The sequence below is a fragment of the Zootoca vivipara genome, chromosome 1 (assembly GCF_965207765.1).
Source record: "Zootoca vivipara chromosome 1, rZooViv2.hap1.1, whole genome shotgun sequence".
Classification (NCBI taxonomy): domain Eukaryota; kingdom Metazoa; phylum Chordata; class Lepidosauria; order Squamata; family Lacertidae; genus Zootoca; species Zootoca vivipara.
Window position 1 is genome coordinate 92,816,531 of NC_142582.1, and position 22,834 is coordinate 92,839,364.

At 40.9% G+C, this 22,834-nt stretch overlaps 1 protein-coding gene and 1 long non-coding RNA gene across 2 annotated transcripts; one reads left to right on the forward strand and one right to left on the reverse strand.

Annotated features, from left to right (window-relative positions):
- The first annotated feature begins 87 nt into the window (after positions 1–87).
- OIP5 (Opa interacting protein 5) lies at positions 88–6,566 on the forward strand. Its single transcript, XM_035111656.3, has 5 exons — positions 88–530; positions 1,780–1,846; positions 2,692–2,811; positions 4,041–4,122; positions 5,772–6,566. Exons 1-5 carry the CDS (start codon positions 257–259, stop codon positions 5,928–5,930), a joined length of 702 nt encoding a protein of 233 aa, XP_034967547.1. The 5' UTR covers positions 88–256; the 3' UTR covers positions 5,931–6,566.
- A 461-nt stretch (positions 6,567–7,027) lies between these two features.
- Positions 7,028–22,502, reverse strand: LOC118083352 (uncharacterized). The gene is made up of 4 exons (XR_004692378.3): positions 22,423–22,502; positions 17,042–17,144; positions 16,476–16,543; positions 7,028–15,579 (listed from the first exon to the last, which is right to left on the reverse strand). It is a non-coding gene; the product is annotated as an uncharacterized LOC118083352 (long non-coding RNA).
- Positions 22,503–22,834: the final 332 nt, after the last annotated feature.

Below are 22,834 nucleotides of genomic sequence, written 5' to 3' on the forward strand. Positions count from 1 at the left end.
TATTTTTTAAAAACAACAACCCACCCACGGTTTCGTTTCCTTGTTTCGAAAAGGCGCGAAGGCTTCTCTGGCTTTCCACCCGCGCCTAGGTAAAACAAAAGCGCCCTTTGGGTGGAGAACGCGATTGGTTGGGAAAGCTTGAGGAGCAAGAGTGGGACCCAATCGGAGGGGGAATGCCTGCTAGCGTCACGAGGGACTTCCCGAATAGGCGCCCCAGGGGGTGGGGACTAGGTTTGAAAAGTTGGCGGGGAGTAACATGGCAGTGCGGCGGCAGCTGCAGCTTTTGTTCCAGGAGCCCCGTCTGGAAGGCGTGATCAAGGTGGATCGGGCGGAACCCGGGACGAAGAGCTGCCGCCATGGTCAGCAAAGCCCAAAGCTTCCGGAGAAACCCGGGGAGCGGGTTCCGGGTTCCCGGAGTCTCAGGCTAGAGGACTGCGTGCTCTACCAGTGCCGCAGTTGTCGTTCGGTGCTGGGCGACTCGCTTCATCTCTGCGCCCAGGAGGAGAAGCTCCGCCTTCTCGTTTGCTTCAGTGAGTGGATCACTCTTTTGAGTGTTGGGTTGGCAGCCTCAGAGCGAAAAGGAAAATGCGGTTTCTTTTCTTTAGAAAAAGAAAAAGCGCGAACTTTCGAGCTACACTGGGCTTTTCATCAATCAGGCTGCACAGATGTTCAAATAAATATACGCAGGATTGTTGTCGCACGTGACAATGTACACGGGTTATCATTACACCTGTTACATTTGTGTTGGGGTCGTGCGAAGCTCAAAACATGGAATTTAAAAGATTTGAACCCGTGGTCCCAAAACTCCCCCCCCCCCCGCGCAGGCCACTTGAAAAATGTTGGTGGTCGTGACGGACTGCTCATGGTTTTTATGCCTTTTTTACCAACTGTGATGTCTTCTGCCAGGTGCTGTATGATTTTTATTTGTATTTTTATTGCTTTCATTTCTTATGTTGTATTTTATTGTAATTCAAACTGATATGTAATGCAGAAGAAATAAAAGCAATAAAAATACATTTAAAAAACAAAAATGATGTATCCCCATGAGACCCTGCCAGTATTGGCAGCAGTAGATATATATACAGGAGATATATACAGTAGATATATATATATATTGGCCAAGCATGAATGTGGACCTCAGGCCATATATGACACTCCACTTGCCCTTATTCCCATAACCATTCTGAGGCTGGAAAGGCCACATTCACACACTAAACCAATTTAGTGTGATGTGAATAAACTGGAGAGCCTTCTGTTGGGGTGATTTCCACCTCTTCTCCTCATGTGGCATAGTCATGAGGAGTTCAGAAGCTTAACTGGTTAATCTTAACTGATGTTAAATAAATCAACATCAAACCATTATCTAAATAAAGAATGGTGTGAATTCCAAATTACAGCATTAATTTCTATCATAACAGGAATCCACTTTTGCAATCTTCAGTGAGAGAGTGAGTCCCTTTTCTACTATGATTTCTGAAAGCGACATTTTTAATTTAGATCTTGGCTTGTGTAAAATGCTTCAAGTAATTTAAATATGCCTGTAATAATATATATTAAACCTAAAGTGCATGTTACAGTGATTCTAGCACTAGCAGTAGATGTCTCTTATTTTTCAAGCATGAAGATAAATAGTCTTGTTGCTATGAGATCCATCTGAATAATTTACAGGTGTCTTTAACAGGTCCCTGGATAAATATTAAATGAAATAAAGTGTTTGAATGTAATGCATTGAGGAATTCTTATCTTTATTCAATCTGCAAAATCTGCTTCTCTTTTCAGAAGTTACAAATGATGTTGTAGTGGAAGATAAATTGATGGTCTGCATTGAGGGAGACCTAAATGGATGGTGAGTTGTTGTTTTTAATGAAAATTTACTACATCGGAAGCTTAGAAGAGCAAGATTATCTTGGAACCCTATGCCACCTTTTTGTTTTATTTGCATGTGACTTGGGGAAGGTGGCTAATGAAATAAATAATATTTTATTTGCCATACTTGTTTTTTCAAAATAAAATGCCTGGCTTAAGTAAATATTTCATTCCCAGTGAGCATCCTTTGTCTCTGAGAAATTGCTCCTTTTTGCAGATGTGCAAACAGCAGAGGGAATCTCTTCTTTCCTTTGTTTCCTGGGGTGGGTATCCTGGGGTCCTAGAAGAGTATAGATAAAGATCTGGGCAGAGAAGAGTTTCTGCCTTCTCTTGCTTTCTGACTGTGGAAACAATAAGATGTTATGGGAACCAGTGAAAGAAATTCGGAAACATCCTCCCTGTTCCCCACCCCAATTTTCTGCCCTATCAGCTAAGCAGAGCTTTCGATTTGGTTTTTCATCCACCTTGGATTCTCCCACCGCTGCCCCCGTAGCACTTCTTTGTAAATATTTTGGATGAATGCAGCATCTTTTGTTTAAGGATGCATATTCTGTAGTAAGGAAACCATGCTGCATTCTTATCACTAGGAATATGTTCATACAGGCTTTTGCAACACCCCTTTCCCCTGTAAACCTGGAAGCTATATACTAATGGAAAGATGCATACTTCTGAACAGTTACTCTAAATTTGGTTTTTATAACTGAATAATTCTGGATTTTCTAGGGCAAATTCAAAAAATGTTGCTTATGGTGGCTGAAGCCCCTAGAGTTTGGTAATAAAGTAGATTATGGAATGCTGACTTCACAACTGGTCTTTTTCCCCCAGCACCTACAACATGCTGTACTGTCGAGAATGTAAAGCGGGAATAGGTTTCAGACTCTATTGTTCAAAACCTCTGGCTTACCTGCGAGGCTTCTTTTGCCTTTTGAAGGACAACATCATATGGTTAGTGTCCAGATGCATATTGAACAGATCAGATGGTTAAGTCATGCGGATAAACTCCAGTAAAATGAAGGGTAACAAACTGACACATACAAGACATCCTGTATAAGTTTTTTTATGAAGGTTTGTTTTTGTTTTTTTTAAAAAAAGGCATGCAAAGGATTTTAAAAGGCTTTTCCAAAAGAGATACTGGCTGATGGCATCATTTGTAGACACTATGCTGTGGTAGTTACAGCAGCACAATATGTAGCTAACGCTTGGGTAGAAGCAGGCGTTTATACAACTGAAAATAACTATACCAATAGTAACACCATGGTGTTATGAGAGCTGATCTAAAACTAACTTTCCAGTGGGAATACAAGCTTAGGAGATTTATTCAATTAGTCACTAGAAAGTACCATTCATATTTTCTTGACCTTAAGGGTGATTTCCCTTAATTGTGTCCCCCCCCCACCTTTTTATCCCATCACCTCTACAAAGAGCTCAGGGGACTGCTTCCCTTCCAGTTTAGATTCCCAACAGTCCAGTAATATATGGTTAGTGGGAAGTACAGGTCCAAAGTCACCCAGTGAGCTTCATGGCCAACCTGGGATTAGAATAGCCTTGCTATTACACTAAACAATGATCATGCAGTCTTGTGTTTTGACTTGTGAATGACAAACAGTAATGTCACAGCTCAAGACGGTGCTTTTCGGTGCAATACATTTACTTGTTGATTGGCAGCTTAAGTATTACTTCATTGATAAGGCATTGACACACATATATGCTGTGTGAAAGGGCTTAAAACTGGCTATAAAACAGAAGTGATCTATGACCACAAAAGTTTAGCCTACTTGAGGAAGGGACAGGGAAGGTGAGAAGTTATTTTCTTGAAAATAAAATAAGTGTTTTATATTGAATAATTAGGTCCTTCAAAATAGATTGTTATGAATCTGAAATGTACTGCAGTATGAGATTGTGGAAACCTATTAATTTCAGGAAATTATATCTCAAGTTAGGATATAATCACTGAAATCAGGATGTTGGTAAAATACTATAACATGGTTATTATTCATAATTTTCACTTTTGAATATTTAGACTTCGCTTGCTGGAGTAGACATAAAATGTTGAAAAAATGAACACAATATTCTGAAAAAGTGCAATATAGATTGTTTATCTTCTCCTTTATTCATACATTCCTATGACTGATCAGCTAATTTCAAAATGTATTGTCTTTTAACCTATTTTTCAGTTACTTGTTAAAAACTAAAACCACAATTGAAGCATCAAAGATGACCTGTCCTCCTTTGAGCCTAAAGGAACAAGTAGAGAAAGTAAGTGTTCTTCTGTTTTTGTGTTTGTTAACTACTGTTTTCCCCTTCTCACAGGAGAACTGGGCAGATAAAAATGTGACTAAATGTACAAAAAGATTTGCAACCCTTGCAACAGAGAGCTTCTAGTGAACTTTTGTTAGGCAGCTATCCTAACCCCATTCACCTGGCATGTGTGCGGAAGCGCCGCTCAGGCTGTGTACTGTTCGGGGTGCGAATGGCACCCCAAAACGGATTGAGTACGCAACCCGAAGTACCACTGTACTTATGAGCAGACATAGATAGAATTGTGCTGATAGTCTTTGACAGGGCAGAATTTGAACCTGGATTTCTCTTATAGACTGTTGCACAATATACTGGACTTTGAGGTTTAAAAGGAGTAGTCAGAGCAGTCTTTCAGACATTTATGGAACATAGAAACATAATAATGGGCACAAACTGTTTTGAGGCTTGGCAAATCAAAGGCAACCCCCAATTTTGAGAAATAGAAGAAATAGCTCCCAGACACACTTAGCTAATGATGGTTGTTCTTTCAAGCACATGGTTGTATGAAAATAGGATGCTGTAGTTACTGGTAAATATTAACATTTACCTTCTCGCTGTAGCTCATCTCGCTTTACTGGCTGAGGGAGCCGGCATACAGCTTCCAGGTCATGTCGGCAGCATGACAAAGCTGCTTCTGGCGAACCAGAGCAGCGCACGGAAACATCGTTTACCTTCCTGCCGGAGCGGTACCTATTTATCTACTTGCACTTTGACGTGCTTTCAAACTGCTAGGTTGGCAGGAGCTGGGACCGAACAATGGGAGCTCACCCCATTGCGGGGATTTGAACCGCCGACCTTCTGATCAGCAAGTCCTAGGCTCTGTGGTTTAACCCACAGCGCCACCCGCTTCCCTATAGGGGACCTACCTGAGTTTAAATCTTCCCAAGTATGCTTAAGTGTCAGACTACACAGCTGACAGTACTGACATTCATCTGAAGCCAGTGAGGTAGACTAAAAGGTGAGGAGCAAGTGGAACCCTATTTGCACATGACAAACTGTCTTACACAATCCTTGAAGGATTGGTTGTCAACATGCTGGGTTCATGCCAATCAAGTTTGGAGAGCTATCATGAAGGAGTGCTCAGCTGCCCTAGTCTATTTCCCAAGATACATGAAAGATATCCTGTGAAAACCCTGAACAAGGACTTCTGCTTGTGCACTGGGGCTCCCCCCCCTCCTTCCCCTGTGCCCTCTATAATTGGGTCAAGGGGGTGTTCGGTTGAGAGAGCACCCAAAACCGGTAAAGGGGATTGATCCATATAGCAAGCCAAAATGCTTGACCTGACAGAATAGCCTTAGTGCAGACATCCCCAAACTGCGGCCCTCCAGATGTTTTGGCCTACAACTCCCATGATCCCTAGCTAACAGGACCAGTGGTCGGGGAAGATGGGAATTGTAGTCCAAAACATCTGGAGGGCCGAAGTTTGGGGATGCCTGCCTTAGTGCAATGTTGATTTTCTCCCATACCTTTAAAAGAGATGCCTCTCAAATGCAGAGTTACAAGGTGTATTGGCCATTTTTTTGTTCTCACTGACAAAGATTTGGCTGATATAATTGGTTTTCTGCATCACTTCATTTTATCTAAGCTTGGTGATTTATTTTTTGTAGTTAAAGGAGAGCCTTGTTTTAGCGCACATGCGGATAGAATGGTTGGTTGAGAAACTCGAAGAAAGAAACCAGCAGAATTTGGTGTCTGAAAAGCAGGTCTACAAAGCAAGACTACATGGCCAAGCATCTGGGGGAACAAGGAAGAAGTTGAACTACTAACTGGTAGAATTTCTGCAGTCACATATCTGCATTTGGCTGTGATGAACATGAGGTTGTACTGTACAGTATTTGAAAATGGTAGTGTGATTTGGACTGTCAAATGGATTACACAAAGCTGTTTCCTTCATAGAAAACTCAAGTCCATTTGCTGCATATGAACTGCTATATTTTAATATGTGCACACATAGTTCTGCCTGAATTTTTTTTGGAATTGTTGCATCTGTTGTTAATACTACCCTAAACTATTCAGTGAATGCATGTGCAGCCTCTCTTTAGAGGAAATGTACAGCTTGTACAGTTTTGTTGGTGGCTTCAGTTCAGTATTTTATTTTAAATTTGGCTTGAGACAGTTCAGTCCACCCAGTAACCTGTTGTGTAAACTAAGTGTCAATTTAAAAGCTATTAAAATCTCATCAAACTTAAACTCTAACTGTAACACCAGTTGAATTCTATGCTAACTACAGGGTTTAATGCTGCCTAAACTACCAAAGGTGGAGCATAGGTTAGGAAAGGAAACTTTACACATGTGAGGCAGCCTACATAAAGGATTTTCTGTATCTCTCTTATTAACTTTATGAATTGCTTCCTATGAAACATCTCAAAGCAATTTAACAATAAAAACAATTTCAAGCCCAATGCAAGAATGTGAATTCCAGTGCTGTTTAAATGGTGTAGACACAAATTTGAATTTCTGAGAGACGCAAAATGTCTTTTTCACTACCCTATTTTGAAAAGTTGTTGCGGACAGAATGGACGGACTGGTTAGCTGCTTTGGTAGTGCTGCTTTCCTATACATTTCACCACCTGATAAGTTTTCTGAAAAAAACAATGCAGTTAACTTAAAGCTGAGTACTGGGAATAGGAGGGAGAAGAGGCACTGCAAAACACATGACAACCAATCCCATAATGGTTGAGAAATACATGAGAGTATGAAGTGGCTCAGATGTGCTAAAAAGCTTCTGGGGTTTCACAGCAATCATAGCTTGCAACGATTAAACATCTTTCTCCTGCTCCATAATGAAGGCAAACTTTGAAATATGTGAACCTAGATTTCTATCATTTCAACAGTTTGTCCTAGAAGAAATGACACAATGGCATTTTAAGTGCATTCTCAGCCCATGCTGCTTTATTGCTAAAAAATTGTATACAGGTGCAGAGTTTCCAGGTTCAGTTTTGAACAATTATTGTTTACAGTGTCAAAAGAAGTTTTAACACCCTCTTTCCCTCCCCAAAAGATGCATAGATATAAAAGCAAGCTGCCTTTTGGAAATCTTCAAATATATACAGGGGTAGATTTGTGGTATTTGTTACATAATTGTGCAATGGGAGTAAATAGTTTGCAGTGGCATATAACTTCCTTGTCTGTTTTGCTTGTTCAAGTGAGTTAACAAAATGTAAGCTTACTTCTAAAATTTATACAATGTTTCTGTACATTTTCCCAGACTCTAGTTTTCACAATCCCTTTATTATGATCAGTTATCCTCCTATGCATTTGCAAAGACAATCATTTCTTTGCTCTGAAAGAAGAAATTAATTAGCAGAGACCTAAATCACAACCTACAAGAGGGGCAGAGTTTCGGGAAAACAATTCAATGATAAAATACTATGGAGTCTTTTCTATTTTTTCACCTGTTAACATGAAATCAGAGGGGCAGTCAAACAGATGTCATTACAAGCCTTCACTCATGTCTCCAATATTCATACATCTATTTGGCAGCTACTAATTACTGAGACTGGCAATCTAAAAAAAATGGCCTCTATAACAAGCTTAAAATAAATGATTGGGAAAATAATCACTAACATAAAATGCAGATTTGCCGTAACATATTCTTTTTCAGATATATGAGAAAGCAAACTTTGATATGAAGAAGTGTTTGTAACTTGCTCTGCAGAAACTAGTATAGCCATAATCTAGTTAAGGAACTTTAAACTCAGTGTCTATTTTAAGCAGCACCTTCACACTAGGAAAATAATTTTCTAGTCCAGGTTTAGATACAAGGACTATGTTTCTACTATCCTCTACTTAATATTTAATATGTATTCGGCATATATATTCTACCATTAAATGCACCCACTTTTTACTTTTTTTGTAACTAAACCAATAAATTTTTATGGGGTTGTCTTTAACTCTTGAATCTAGTTAGCAAGCTCCACTCCTACTTAGCAAGCTTTAACTTGCTTTGTGTCTAAAGCAAAACTTTGCCATTTTCAGATTAGTTATTGTAAGGTATATTAATGCTGGTCTGAAACCAGTTCATCTTGCTATAGCTGCCTTACAGGGTGAGAGATACCTGGCGGGGAGAACCTGTCATTTAAACTCAATACCTGAAGAGTATGGACTGCTTAATGATTTCATCCACCTAAATTCTCATTTATCTGCAGCCAGCAGGCTGTGATCCAGGTTCCTTCCTTCTTGTTACCTGAAAAATCCTACTACATACAACATTTTGCTATTGCCCTGTTTGGGCTTCATCTAGTGCCTTCTCTGTACTCTGAAACTCTGCACCTTTTTATTTGTACAATTGCAGCAGCCAAGAAACCCATCTTACCACCAACCATGCTCATATTATGTAGGCTCAAGTGACCACAATGAGCCTGGTAAGAGGTCAAAAGGGCTCGTTCTGCTGATTCTTCTTTCAAATACACAGTTTTGGTGTCATGCTTCTCTTATTTGTACATTCTGCCTCCTTTAAAGAGACAGAATGTTCTCTAAAATCAAAATCTGAGAATCAAAGCAGTAAGTTCAAGCTATTGGTATATTAGTTTCTATTGCTTCATTATGTATAAATGCATATATCAATTTACTGGTAATAACTATAACACTAGACATCTTAATCATGCATAATTAGGATACTACCTCTATAAAAGACTTGGTTTGTGAGCCTATGTGCTTGTGCCATTGTCAATTTTCCCGTGTATGTTTTCCATACTTGAGTTTCACAACCTCATCTGCCTTCCAAGGGTTTGTCAAAGATGGCAGAGGACAGATAAGTTGCAACTATTTAAATGCTAAACTCTGTGGAATGTTCATTGTGCTGTAATTAGGAAAAGTTAACAATTCCACCTAAAACCAACTAGCAAGTGATCAAACTCATCCTGCCCCCCCCTCCAGATAGAATGGAAGTCAATTTCCAGCTCTAAACCTGCTTCCTTTTCATCTAGTTATGTAGGAAATATTCACCTTGGGACATTCTCCCCTGCCCCATCACATGACATATTTTCATTCTCTAGTATTTTGTTTTCCACATTCCTGTCATAAGACTCCTTTCATACAAATGAGTTCTTTGTCCCACTGTTCAGCAGAGACCCTACTAAGCTTTTGTTCCTGCCGTCTTTGGGGAGCACCACTTAGCTGACCATTTCTCTACATTTCAGGGCAGGGAGAACTCATTGCCTCTCTGTGTACAGGGTGAGGGCATAAACTCCTTGTCCTTCCTCCACCCCCACCCTCACCCTCAATCTTCAAGTACTTAATAAAGCATGGTACAAAAATTCAATTCAGCTTAGGCCTCCAAATGCTGTTGCAAAGACCCAACACTACCACTTGCAAACTTACCCTCTTCATCCCAGAAGCCTGTTTGGAAATTACATTTATTGGCACCCATGTATTGTGCTTGGACTTCTACTGCTCAATATTTACTGTTCTTCAAAGTGCAAAGCAAGAATAAAAGGAGTCTAAAAGGGAGATTTTATCATAAAAACTAGTGCACATGTAGAATAGAGACAGACTATGAAAAAAGCCCTCTGCAACCAATCATAAAGAATGGTACTAATATACTTAGAATGAGATCCTGTTCTCCACTGATAGAATAAAGGCTGTTAGGAGAATAAATGGAAGGCGAGTGGGGGGGGGGAAACGGAACCACACGTATACCCGAAGTGCTGCTTACATGCCATGAAGAGCCACTTCATAGAAAGATACACCACCACCCCCATTAGCTGCTTACGGAAACAAATTTCAGTGCTAAACCTTTAGGAGTTTAAATACCACAGCTACTAAGGTGCAAATTGCTTAAGTGCAATTTGTTCAAGCCGCCTCTGACAGGTGTGCTGCTGGGGTTGATGGGACCTGCAGCACAAAGCTTCTGGAGGGCACCAGGTTGGCAAAGGCTGCTCTGGAGAGTAACAGAACCCCTAATTTCTATAGATCTAGGCACCAAAGCTCTCAATTATGAGGCTATGCAAGATAGCCAAGCATCTTCAAACAAACTGTTAACCACATCCTAAATGTTTCTGACTAAGCACCACAACAGCAAATCCTGCATGTACGAAGCTCGCACACTCATCCAGATACCAAGCTAAAAAGTTCATTATTTATTAAATTGGGTAGCAGCAGCACTATGTCAGTCAAGCACCAGTTTTGCTAATTGAAAAATATCTGCAAACCAGCAATTCAAAATAAATTTAGAGCAAAGCAAGTCCTATTGGTGGCATATCCTTTCAGATTCTGCCAGTTTGCTCAGAATGCTTAACAAAGTGCAAATTTCCTTAGCCCTAGAATTATGTTTGTTTGAACAGTAAAAAGTGCCTTGTATATTTTGTGATGTGAACAAAACAGTTACAGGTTTTTGTTGACTATTTTTTCACATATCAAGGACAGTGTCCTTGATTCAGATTTCAAATGTTATTTTGGAAACCATTAGTAAAGTTCATACTGCAGTATGAATATATAGGGGTCGCTCTGTACAGAATATATATCAATTCTACTTTTAAAATATGGGCTTCTTCCATCCACTTGAACAGGTGGCTGTGTTAATCAGACTGATGATAGACACTGGCTACCCTTTGGCCATATTCTGCTTATGGAAGGCTCTTTAGTACAGTGGAAAAAGGGTTGAGGCACTCTTCAGTGATTCCTCCTTCCCACTCAAATCTGACCTGGAGAATTGGTGGGCCCTTTGGAACAGGTGGCTGTTGAGGGGAGGGGAACTACCCAAAATAGCCTTGCTCCCTTTTCAAAAGCCTTCTATTGTCAGGCACACACCAGCTGGGATATAACTCCTTGCAATTAAGGAAAACAATAAAGGTAAAGCCTTCAAGTATACATCCCAACCTTGTAGATGAATCTGTTCTACTTCAGCTGAATCCTGTTTAAGGCAGAGTTACATATTAGGCTTACAGTTTACATGGTCTTCAGTATGTACATGCATACTAGGTTAGTGCAAGCTGCATTTTAAAGAGGTATGAACTGCACTCTATAGAGTGGTGAGGGTAGAAGATTACCAGGCATACCCATCTAGAATAGAAGCTTCCAAACTCAAAAGTAGCTTTTATAATTAAGAGTGAAACCACATAACAGGCTTACAAGTTTTCAAAAGGTTTTTTAAAGAGAAAAAGAACATTTTCAGGAGACACAACACTTGCCAGGTGTTAGGATGCTTTTTACCTTGCCAACATTCCTCAAAAATTTGACACATCTAACCAGCTTTAGGTAATGGCAACAAGTTTCCACAATCAAATCTAAATTGCATGTGTAGGTTGAACCTGGCCCTGTCCACAGTCTCTGAAGAGTTCCTTTTCACACCAGAAGTTCAACTACATGCTATCTATTGACAAGGAGGACAGGGGTTCATCCACTTCCTCATGCACACTGCACCTTTAGCCCATTTCTGCTCTAGTTGCATCAATTCTGAAAAAATAATAATAGCTATGCAGGAGTTTTAAACAGGCTCCTCATTAAAGCATTCAAGTGCCAACTTCCTTTGAGTAATTTCCTAACATTTTAAAGAGAAACTGTCATCATGTCAGGCAACTCCCTGCAACACAGAGCACCACAAACCTATTTGGTTAGTACCATTTATTCTACTATACAATACTTGCTAATGCAAGTAGTTCCTATTACATGCAAACAGTTATTGCTACTAAAGTTCTATTAATTAAGTCATCTTATGGCTTTATTTGCATCAGGGATTCTTTCCCCCTACATACTGTGCTATTTTGCATTCCAGTTTCAGAGGTATTTTTCCATCAATTGATTCTCCCAAGCACTAAAAACTATTTCATTCAATGGGACAAATACATTTCTTTCCAACAGAACCTTGGCTGAGCTCAGGTCCTCACTGCTCATTTGTAAACAACCCACCTCCCCAAATTTCAAGGGAGAATAGGCAGAGACCTTTAAACATAGATCTCTCGTTTTGTGGTTAATTAAATGTTTCCTATGAATTTTTAGCCAATGGTAAACCAAAACCAGAAATATTTTTTTCCTCACCAAGGTGGCCATTTACAGACAAGACCAAGAAAAAGATGCAGTATCCTCTTTAAGCTACAAGTAGTTGTTTTCTAAAAACAGAACCAGAGCAGTCCAGACTACAGGATCTGAAAAGAAAAATCAGATGCATGACTTGCTGATCTGATTTATTTGAACTAAAAGCAAACTGATTAAGCAGGGAGACATCTTAGTGACCCAAATAGTTGTACTGCAATGATTTAACAAAATTTAAAACAGCAAACTCCTTCAGGTGTTCTATGGAAGTAGAAAAATGAGAATCATTTGCTTTCAAAAATAAATACTACCGATCTTGAATAGCAGTAAAGGTAAAGGGACCCCTGACCATTAGGTCCAGTCATGACTGACTCTGGGGTTGCGGCGCTCATCTCACGTTATTGGCTGAGGGAGCCAGCATACAGCTTCCAGGTCATGTGGCCAGCATGACAAAGCCACTTCTGGCGAACCAGAGCAGCACACGGAAACACTGTTTACCTTCCCGCTGTAGCAGTACCTATTTATCTACTTGCACTTTGACGTGCTTTCGAACTGCTAGGTTGGCAGGAGCTGGGACCGAGCAACGGGAGTTCACCCCGTCGCGGGGATTCGAACCGCCAACCTTTTGATTGGCAAGCCCTAGGCTCTGTGGTTTAACCCACAGCGCCACCCACTGAGTAAAACCTTACAAGGTCTTCTGAATGGAGAACAGTCATATATGAAGGGACATTTTACGAGAACATGTTGTGGGAAAGATTAGCCTTATGTACACTTAAATCTGTGAAACGTCTTAGTCCAAGAGATCAGTGAATTTTCCCATTGCAGCAAAATATTATTTGCTCACAAAAGCACTGTTTCAATTGTGGTTTCTTTGAGGTACACTTCTACCTGCTTACAGATTCAAGATCCATGCACTCCTCATGCTACTGATTTTATTCAGCACTGTATGCTATCATTGCCTAGAAAGGACACTGCATCTTTAGCCCATGACCATAATCTTGTCAGTTTCTTATGAATTACACCATCAGCCTTGTTAATTTGTCACTCTGAAATTGTAAAAAAAGTACTACTAGGCTCATGCACTGATCCTAACATGGCACTACAGTTTTGCTACAAAGCACTAATGCTTATGGAACTATACACATCTCAAAATGGAAGACATTGGTGATTTTGTTGTTCTCAAACAACTTGTAACATTTTGTCCACAAGTATTAAAATATATTTATATGTATATATTATACTATTGCACGTGCCCGGTATTTGTTTTTCATAAGGAAAGATTTCCTGCCAACATGGACAAACAGATGCAGATCAAAACAGAAAATAAAAAGATTAAGGCAGTATTGCCTTGACACAGTACTTTTAAGATGCTACAGGAGAAGTACTACAAATGGGATTCTTGGGCCATGTACAGCACTCGTTTCTCCAAGATTTTAAACTGCGTCCTCATGTAGTCAGGGGAGCTAGAGGGAAAGGGGATGGGGGAGTTGTTCTTTGCTGGAATTTTGTGCAGCTGATATGGCCACTTTTATATCTATCCTGACAATTTAGGGAAACTAAACATTTTCACTCTGTGCCAGCATATTCTTTTACAAATTTAATCTGAGAGAAGTACGTAGCGAAGACAACATAAAGTCTACCGACATAGAAGCAAATCATCACTACACTTGATGTCTTCTGAATTTTCAGTTCCAGAATGAGAGACTGTTTCACTAAGAAGCCTAACCCTGTATCTAAAATCCCAATAAATTAAACAGGAATTCCTGTTCAGAAGAACCTAGAAGGAAATCCAACTACTTTTATTTCTGGGCTTCAATTTGAATTAGGAATTAAGTATACTTCAAAGCCAAACTAAATGACAACCATTACAATTTCCCCCCAGCAAGCTGACCCAAGTCATAAATCTGATTATGTTCAGCAGTTATAAATATTTACCTGTTTGATAATCTTCTATTAAATATTCTATTTTAAAAAAAACTTATTTGAATTAAGGAAAGCAGCTGAATAAACTTACCTAAGTATTTATGTGAATCTTTTATTAGACTGTATAAAAGGAACATAAGATTAAGTGATGAGCAAATACCAGTGTTTGGCTTGGGGTGCTCCTTTCAAAACTATCAAATACCCCAAACAGCCGCTGTTTTCCATCATAGGAAATATTGCCCTTGCTACCTCACACCAGATATTAAGTAGCACTGAAAACATTGATAACCAAGACTGACCATTATAACATGCACTCCCATTTTTTACCCAGATTGAAAATATTTTGAAGCCATTGGCAGATTTTAAACTCACATTTTCAGTAAGACTGAAGGTGCAATGCTGAGGGCTTCAGCATAAGGAAGTGGGGGAGACTTTTCTAAAACCAGGAATCAATCTACCCTCACAAGGTGTGGCTAATAATCAGCTATTATTCCATGCTAAAGAAAATGTCCTATATGAATCATGTGCAATTGAGACAAAACATCTTTTGTAAACATGTTAGAAACAGAATTTCCACCTTAACTTTCAGTAACCCACAAAATTAGTGAAGAAGCCCTTTCTGAGCATGCGTTGTCTTTGTTCATCCAACTGGTGGGAAATTTCACATATATTTTACACTATCAGTTGGTGCCTTTGGACAAAAGCTTGGAGAAAGGTATTATTCCTTTTGTTGCTGAATTCCCTAGGAAGACTGAGGATACCATGTAAAACCCACTGCTCCTGGGTTTGGTTTCAAGATTTCAACCCCTTGGGAAGGATCTTGCTAGAAAAGCAGCAACACACAGCATCACCTCTCCTTTCCAGCAATTATGTAAATTTATATATGTTTTGTTTTTTAATAGTCTACTCAAAACAGTGAACAAAATTACTCTGTGCTACTGTGCTTCAACTGCTTCACATAATAGCATCAAGATGGACACCTATAAATTGGCTCCTTTTAAAAGGAGAAAAATTCCAACAGGGTAATTTCGCAAGCTGTTTTTTTTTTTAAGAAGTTATTCCTCATTTTAAGTACACCTGTATATCCTTTTATTTCTGCACAATATTTTCTTTAATGGTTTGTGTAACAAGTTCCAAGGATATATCAATTTGCTCGCTTCTCTAAATGCTATGTTGAGAATAGGCAGTTATCTTACCAAGGTAGTTTGAAAGGGGGGAAATGCCAATCAAATTAGGGTTATGCCTCCATCTATATGCAAAATCATCTAAGGAGTGCAAAAACTCTGAACAAAAAGTCTGCATGTTTCAGTGAAATGTCAACCATTAATTTCAGTTGCTCCGCAAGGACAGTAATATTTTTTCTATAATACAGGCTTTACATCTCCAATTCATGTTAAGGAGTGGAGCAGAAAATGAGCAGTGCTTCTTCATTTTCCGTCATGGAGATAAAGGAAGGAGTTTTCTTCACCAGAAGTAGTCAAAGCTCCTTTAGCAGCCTGTGTGGGGTCGACAGGAAAGGACCTGGAAACATACACACACAAATTGACTAATTAAAAGAGAAAGTAATTTCACTCTAAATTAAGTTGAAACTGACTTCACATATACATTTTATGGGAACCATGGAACTTTTAAAGATTAGGAGGAATTGTTTTACAGGTGAATTACAGTGCTTTTGACCCCCTCCCTCCCCCATGGTATTCCAAGCAGTTCTTATTCTGGGGCCCCTCAGGTTTCACACACTAAGAACAGATCCTGATTACTGTGGCCAATGCTATATACATTATGAGTAGTGCTAGAAGTCTACCTGGTACACCATTCAAGATGTATAAAATAAGCCTATTTCAGGGATAAATGCTAATTAATTCAAATATTGCAATGGAATAAAAAGATTGCCAGAGGAAGAAAACTTCAGAGAATAAACAGAAACTGTGAGCAGCTGGTGAGTGTTTCATCATTTCAATACAGCACACTTAGACTACGAGTCGGTTTCATGTCATGAGGGGAAATGGGAGACCCAGCTTCCTTCCCCCCTTGTCGGATGACTCCAGAGAGGGTTGGCAGACTCATCCCCCTGGACAAAGGGGGAGCACAGAAAGGCAGGCTGATGGAAGAAAAAAGAAAATCTGGGTTGTCATTCTCCCATGCGTTCATTTAGTGAGAGAGTGTGATGACTGTCCACCTGCAGTCGAGCTGGCAGGAAGTGAATTTGGAGAGATGTTGCTGAGCCCACTTGGGTAACCAAGCAGGGCAGTGTAAACGCATCCAATACTCCACTTCTCTGCTGGAAAAAAGCTTTCAAGTGGGTAGTGGAACTTCCAACACCCATATACTTTTATCCAACTTTATACATTTCTATCCAAGGACCTGAAATAATTTCTGTCAATTCAGCTTAACACCACCTTTCCATATTTACTTACTGTTGCATAAGACTACTGTAATTTTCTGACTCCTGATTCTTTGACTACAACCACAAGAATGTTTTCCCCTGCGTAAGAAAAGATTAAGAGCTTTTAAAAATCATACATCAGGTCAAGCAATATCATAAAAAGCTAACTTTCATGGGTGGTTGTCTTTATTCTGGTAAGGGTTATTTATAGTTATTGGTTTTAGAACTGCATGAGAAGGGAGTTAAGTTGTCAGCAAAACTACTAAGTTTCTTAGTAAAAACTCCAAATGGTATGCTCTCATCTGAACCAAGAACAGTAAGCCCGCAACTTACCTGGGGGTTATGTTCCAGGAATTGTGCCTAAAGCCAAAACCATGTATAGTCAAAACACATTGGGTGCAATTGCCAATGTCTTTTTTCCTGGATGTGCACCTCCTTTTACTTATTTTTATTATTTTGCCTAGTGGTAAAGCTTAATGCGCACTAGTTAAATGTGTGTAAGTTGCAGGCTTAATGTATAACACAAACATTATTCCTAGGAGGCTAGGCAGCCAACAGCTTTCATATTATCCAAAGAAGGGTTAAACCGACACTTACCTGTTGCTTTATGGCTGCAGAAACTATCACCAGGAACTCTTGCCTTTAGCTTTCTGATAATTTTCTTATTCTGACTGCCAATCAAGATGGTGCATGCACGGACCTGGGCACACTACAGGAAACAAACTCAAGTTCAGGTCACAGGAAAAAATGTATCACATATTGCTCTTCTTATCCTAATTACAGGTAGGTAGCCGTGTTGGTCTGACGTAGTCGAAACAAAATAAAGCTCATACCAATTACAAACTTAGTTGGTCTCTAAGGTGCTACTGGAAGGAATTTTTTAATGTTGTTTCTTATCCTAAGATACTGGGTTTCCTAGTATTGAAAAAAGTCTCCACCCAGGGCTTTTCTTCTAGGAAAAGAGGTGCTCCGGAACTTGTTAAGCTTTTCTTAGGGGAATGCCCAGCCAAATTTGGTGACCATGGGGGGGGGCGCTCTCTTCTTTGCCCGCTCACCCCACTGCCGCTGCCCTGCACCAGAGACTGTTCCACTCACAACCTCAGTTGCTCAACACGAGGTGCAGTACCACCCGCAACCTCTGGCACGCAGCTCTGAGTGATGTGCCCCCATGCTGCAATGCTACAGAGGTGCCAGAATGCACCAAAGGGGTGCTGGAACCCATATAAATCATGATGACAATGCACAGCCTGCTAATATAACAGACAATGTCCTTTCAAGCTGAGGCATAAATTATCTCATAAGTTTTGTCTTAAGGAATAAATAGAAATGCTCATTGTAATCAATGGGACTATGTAGATGCAATGCTAACTATGCCACAAGAAGCTGACTTGCACACTTCTGTTCTCATCCTGCCCCTGGCAAATGTGACACAACTAGGAGCTTCTAACCACAATCAGTGGCAAACCATGATTTACAACAGTCTCTAAAACCCAACAAGCTATGCACACCACTTCTGAAATGTACAGCATCTGAAAGGTACAGGTGAATCCCAAACGCTTGGGAACATGTGCACAGGAGCTACCAATTGATTTTGCCTTCCTGGTACCTTTCCACTGTTTGCTTGGAGTTACAATTCCTTCTTTGGACCTTGTCTTTATTGCTCCATACAGTGGTAGCAGGCTGTGTAAAGCATGAAACAGCTCTTATCTTCAAGCCAATGCATTTAACATCAGGGTATGATTCATCAAGATCATATTTGCCTAGCCTTCAGTGAACAGTCAGAAATGCAATATTCAAATGAATGCATTTTTTATTCAGAGCCTCTGCATTTCTTCAGCAGCTTGTAACAGTGCAGTCATAACTAAAGAAGCACAAAGGGTTACATTTCCCTCCAATTACTATCTAATCAAGTAATATGAAATTCTCGGGGTAAGAATGGAGTGTTTCAAATAGAGAAAATCAGAAAATCTGCAGTTTCTAATTAAATTTCAAAGTGAAGGACTACACTTGGGTCTCAAGAATGCAAAGCTGACAAGTCTAGACTGATGGATCACCTGTGAGCAGGGGTGCTCATCATACAATTAAACACACACATATACCTGGAACACACAAACAGTACCGTAGCATTCTGGTGCTTAGTCACTTTCTGCAATACACAATATTTTTAAAGGCAAAGAAGCGTGAGCACCCTTAGAAATTTCTAGCTACTTAAGATGTTCTTTAAATTCTCATAGCATCTTGCACTCTGAAATTTCATTTTAAAAATCAAACCGCATTACCTACTCAAGAAATTTTTTAAGCATGCTGACGTATTTAAATTCTCTGACAATTCTCATGATAAATTATAGTAACTAAAATACTGAGCTACTTAACTAATAAGAAAGTAAGAAGGGGAGAGTGGGAGAACTTGGCTGCTATACGTACTACTTTCGGTTCTAGTCACCTCTCCACATATCTGAGAGTGAGTTTTTTCATAACAAAATAATGCATGATTTTCCAGTGACATGATGAAATTATACCCAACTCACATAAAAAACCGTGGAAGGTGAAGATGCAAGTCAAGGTATTGAAACTGTAATGCAAGATTTAAAAATAGGTTTGTATTTTTGAAACCACTGCTACATTCACAAAGCAGGTTGTCTACTCACCCAATTAATAATATAGTCCCCTTCACCCTGAACAGCAACACTGAAATATTTAATGTATTACAGTAATACAATAATTATCATGATGCTAACATGGCATTATGTAAAGCAGGCATCCCCAAACTGCGGCCCTCCAGATGTTTTGGCCTACAACTCCCATGATCCCTAGCTAACAGGACTAGTGGTTAGGGAAGATGGGAATTGTAATCCAAAACATCTGGAGGGCCGAAGTTTGGGGATGCCTAATGTAAAGCTTGGAGGAGGGCTGCCCAGGACTATTTTGTGATGCAAATCAATTTCCCAGAACAGTGGTTCTTAATTTGCAGAATTTTGACATCAATAAGACTAAGACCAAAAAAGAATCTGAAGCTCTATCTCCCTACTCCATTCAGCGAAATAAAAACTGGAGGCTGTTTTAAAATAACCACTTTGCACTGAACAGAGATGGGGAATAGGACACAGTTTAGTCAGCAGCTATAATGAATGAAGGAGAATGATTCTAGTACCAAGCAGTTTTATTCTGCTTTCTTTTAAAATAGTAAATAAAACCAATGAAGTGAATGATAGTAAAATGTAATTACTTATAACAGGTACTTTGGCAGTACACAACAGTAAAGGGCTGTTATAGGAATTGAAATTTCTGTACTTCATCTAATTTAAACCAAGATCTAATAATGGCACAGCACCGCTGAGACTCAAGTGCTGCAATATCAGTATAACATAATATCCCATTCTTCTAGATTCAGGTAGGTAGCTGTGTTGGTCTGACCCAGTCAAAATACAGTAGTACCTTGGGTTAAGAACTTAATTTGTTCCGGGGGTCCGTTCTTAACCTGAAACTGTTCTTAACCTGAGGTACCACTTTAGCTAATGGGGCCTCCCGCTGCTGCCACCATGCGATTTCTGTTCTCATCCTGAAGCAAAGTTCTTAACCTGAGGTACTATTTCTGGGTTAGTGGAGTCTGTAACCTGAAGCGTCTGTAACCCGAGGTACCAGCGTGTGTGTGTGTGTGTGTGTGTGTGTGTGTGTGTGTGTGTGTGTGTGTGTATATATATATATATATAGTCCAGCAGCACCTTAGAGACCAACTAAGTTTGTTTTTGGTATAAGCTTTCGTGTGCATGCACACTTCTTCAGATACCTGTTCAAAGATTGTATTTTCCTCAGAAAGTATGTGGTGTCACATCAGGAGCACTGATGGCATACAGTTTCAGAACAGAGTTCATATATCCAGAAGTGTGCATGTACATGAAAGCTTATACCAAGAACAAACTTGGTCTCTAAGGTCTCTAAGGTGCTACTGGACTAAGGTGGTCTCTAAGGTGCTACTGGCTCACCCTGCCCCCCTATGCAAGGCGCCCACATGGCAAGCTAAGCCACTGGCCTGAAGGCACTTGGGGGACCTTCAAACAGTGGCACTCAACTGATTACTTTCCCTATCCACCCTTCTCTTGGGAAAGGCAGGTGGGGTATGTTGTGCACCACTGTTTGAAAGGCTTGCATGCCTTGGCCACATTACCCTCAGGCCCTTCCCTTGGGAGGGTGCTTGACTTGTTACTTGAAGATTTGGGACATTTTCAAGCAGTGACAGCAACCTGGCATTCTTTCCACTAGTTCTTCCCTTGGGAAAGCCTTGAAAGGGGCTTGGCTCACAGAGAAGAGGGCTGGCAACTACAGTTTTTGACCCTGGCAGTAACACTCGCCAAAAATGATAGATCCTTACTTGGGGCAGTTTGAATTAGACCTCCATTTCTTCACATCTGTCTCTTTTCCATTCAAAGACATTTTGGCAGCTGTATAAATAAAATCTCCTAAGTATGCAATTAAAAAATAATATTTCTGCAGTATCTACTTCAATAAGATGCAGCTGCTCTTTGTCTATATAGCAATGGATACAATGCATACAAATTAATGCATTCAGAATGCACTCCAGCCATCTGCTGAAGCTCACCAGCAATTCTGAGATCTGCCAGCTTGTTCCCCAGTATATGTTTCAATGTTTTTTTCCAAAGCTAGTCATAATTTATTACTTCATTGCAGATGGGCTCCTATTTCCTAACTTCTTTAAGAAAACAGCTGATCTGTCACTCTTGCTTCTATGTGTTACTTATTAAATACAGAATTGTAAGAAGCAAATAAGACCCAGGGTTGTTTTACTTTACAAAAAAGCAAAATTCACGGAAAAAGTAAATAGTAATGGAAAGAAATATGTCCACTTTTACGAGTATGGAAACAGGACAGCTGAAGCCTCCCTGATCCCCACAAAAACATATGGCTTGTTCCATTTCTGATACACACAAGCACATGAAAGCTATGAAGTGCAAGACAAGAGAAAATGGGAGCTGAATCAACAAGATATACAGCTCTCACAGGAGCCAACTCCTGGGGGTCGTGGGGGCTTCGGACCCCACAATAAAATCTTTGAGGGGGGTGGCCCCACAAAGTTGATGGGCATCGCCATTCAAATAGCGTGTGGGAAATGCGTCATGTGGTCGATTATGTGGGGCGGGGCTTACCTGGTCCCCCACGATATTTTATTCAAGTTGGCACCCCTGTCAGCTCAAGAAAGAAAGAAGGAAGGAAGACTAGAGGCCGGGCTAGTCTGCTATAGGCACGACGAACTCCAGCCTTCTCTCGAAAATCACGGGAGCTACAGAGGACCCCCCTGGAAAATGCGCACCGACCCCCAACCCACTTCTCAACACTGGAAAGGCAGGAGATGGTTTCGCCACTGGGACTCCCAGTGAGGCCCAAGTACCCGCAGCACTTCGTCAACCCCACCAGCAATAACTCACCAACCTCACCTGATCTCTCTCTTTTTTTGGCTGCTGCACAGCCCCGGGTGCCTGGAGCACCTCGCCCGTGCAGGGCCTCACCAGCAAGCCCTCGCTCACTGTCAGCTTTGGGGAGGTAGGAGAAAGGGATAAGGGGAAAGGACGGGATTGCCCTGACTTGGCCACCAAGGCCAGGCAGCGATTCTCGACCCCCTTGTTCCAGGCGTAGCCCGCTTACAAGTTTGCGGCTCTGGAGGCAGAGAAAAGCGAGCTGCTTCCACCTTCACAAACCCGGGAAGAGGAGGAGGAGGAGGGAGGCCCCTAATGAGGTAAAAGGCCAGAACTGAGGTAATAAGAATAAGCTCCGGACACCAGAACTTGTCTCTCTCCAGCGGCATAGAACCGGGACAGTCACGTAGAAGAGAGCGGGTTTCGGCCGGCTCAACGGACGGGCTTTGCCAAGTGAGCTCCAGGCTCAATGTTGGTTTTTTTCTATGCAGCGGGCCCTCGTGGCTACGAACCTTCCCCACGGAAGCCCCTGAGCCCGCCATGTCTTACCTCAGTTAAGGCCCCAGGGCCGCAGCCCACGGCGCTCTCTTTCCTTCCCCCTCACTCCGCCATCTTCCCCTCCTTACTTCGAGCGCCCAATTGGAGGCCGGCGCAGGGCAACGCAAAGGCCGTTCTACAGAAAGCGGGTCCCACCGAGTGGGCCGCTCACTTGTCACTCACTTCTTCGCTTTGGGTTGCCATTGGGTAGCCTTCCCCCAAACGGCTTGACACGGAGAGGCGATTGGCTAACCGCGATGTGGTATACGCCTTCCTGCTCGTGAGTCCTATCGCCGCGTTGAAGAAGTGGGACGGACGGGAGGCGGGTATTAGGCGTTCGGTGTACTCAGTCGTTCAGGTCGCCTCCTAAAGGAAGGAAGGGAATGTGCGTGGTGGCGGGAATGCGCAAATTAGAAATTGTACT

Coding starts and splice junctions, on each gene's coding strand:
- OIP5 (XM_035111656.3), top strand. CDS start 257: ATGGCAGTGCGGCGGCAGCTGCAGCTTTTGTTCCAGGAGCCCCGTCTG. Junction 2,812..4,040: donor TTGAAGGACAACATCATATG/GTTAGTGTCCAG, acceptor CCTATTTTTCAG/TTACTTGTTAAAAACTAAAA. Junction 4,123..5,771: donor TAAAGGAACAAGTAGAGAAA/GTAAGTGTTCTT, acceptor TATTTTTTGTAG/TTAAAGGAGAGCCTTGTTTT.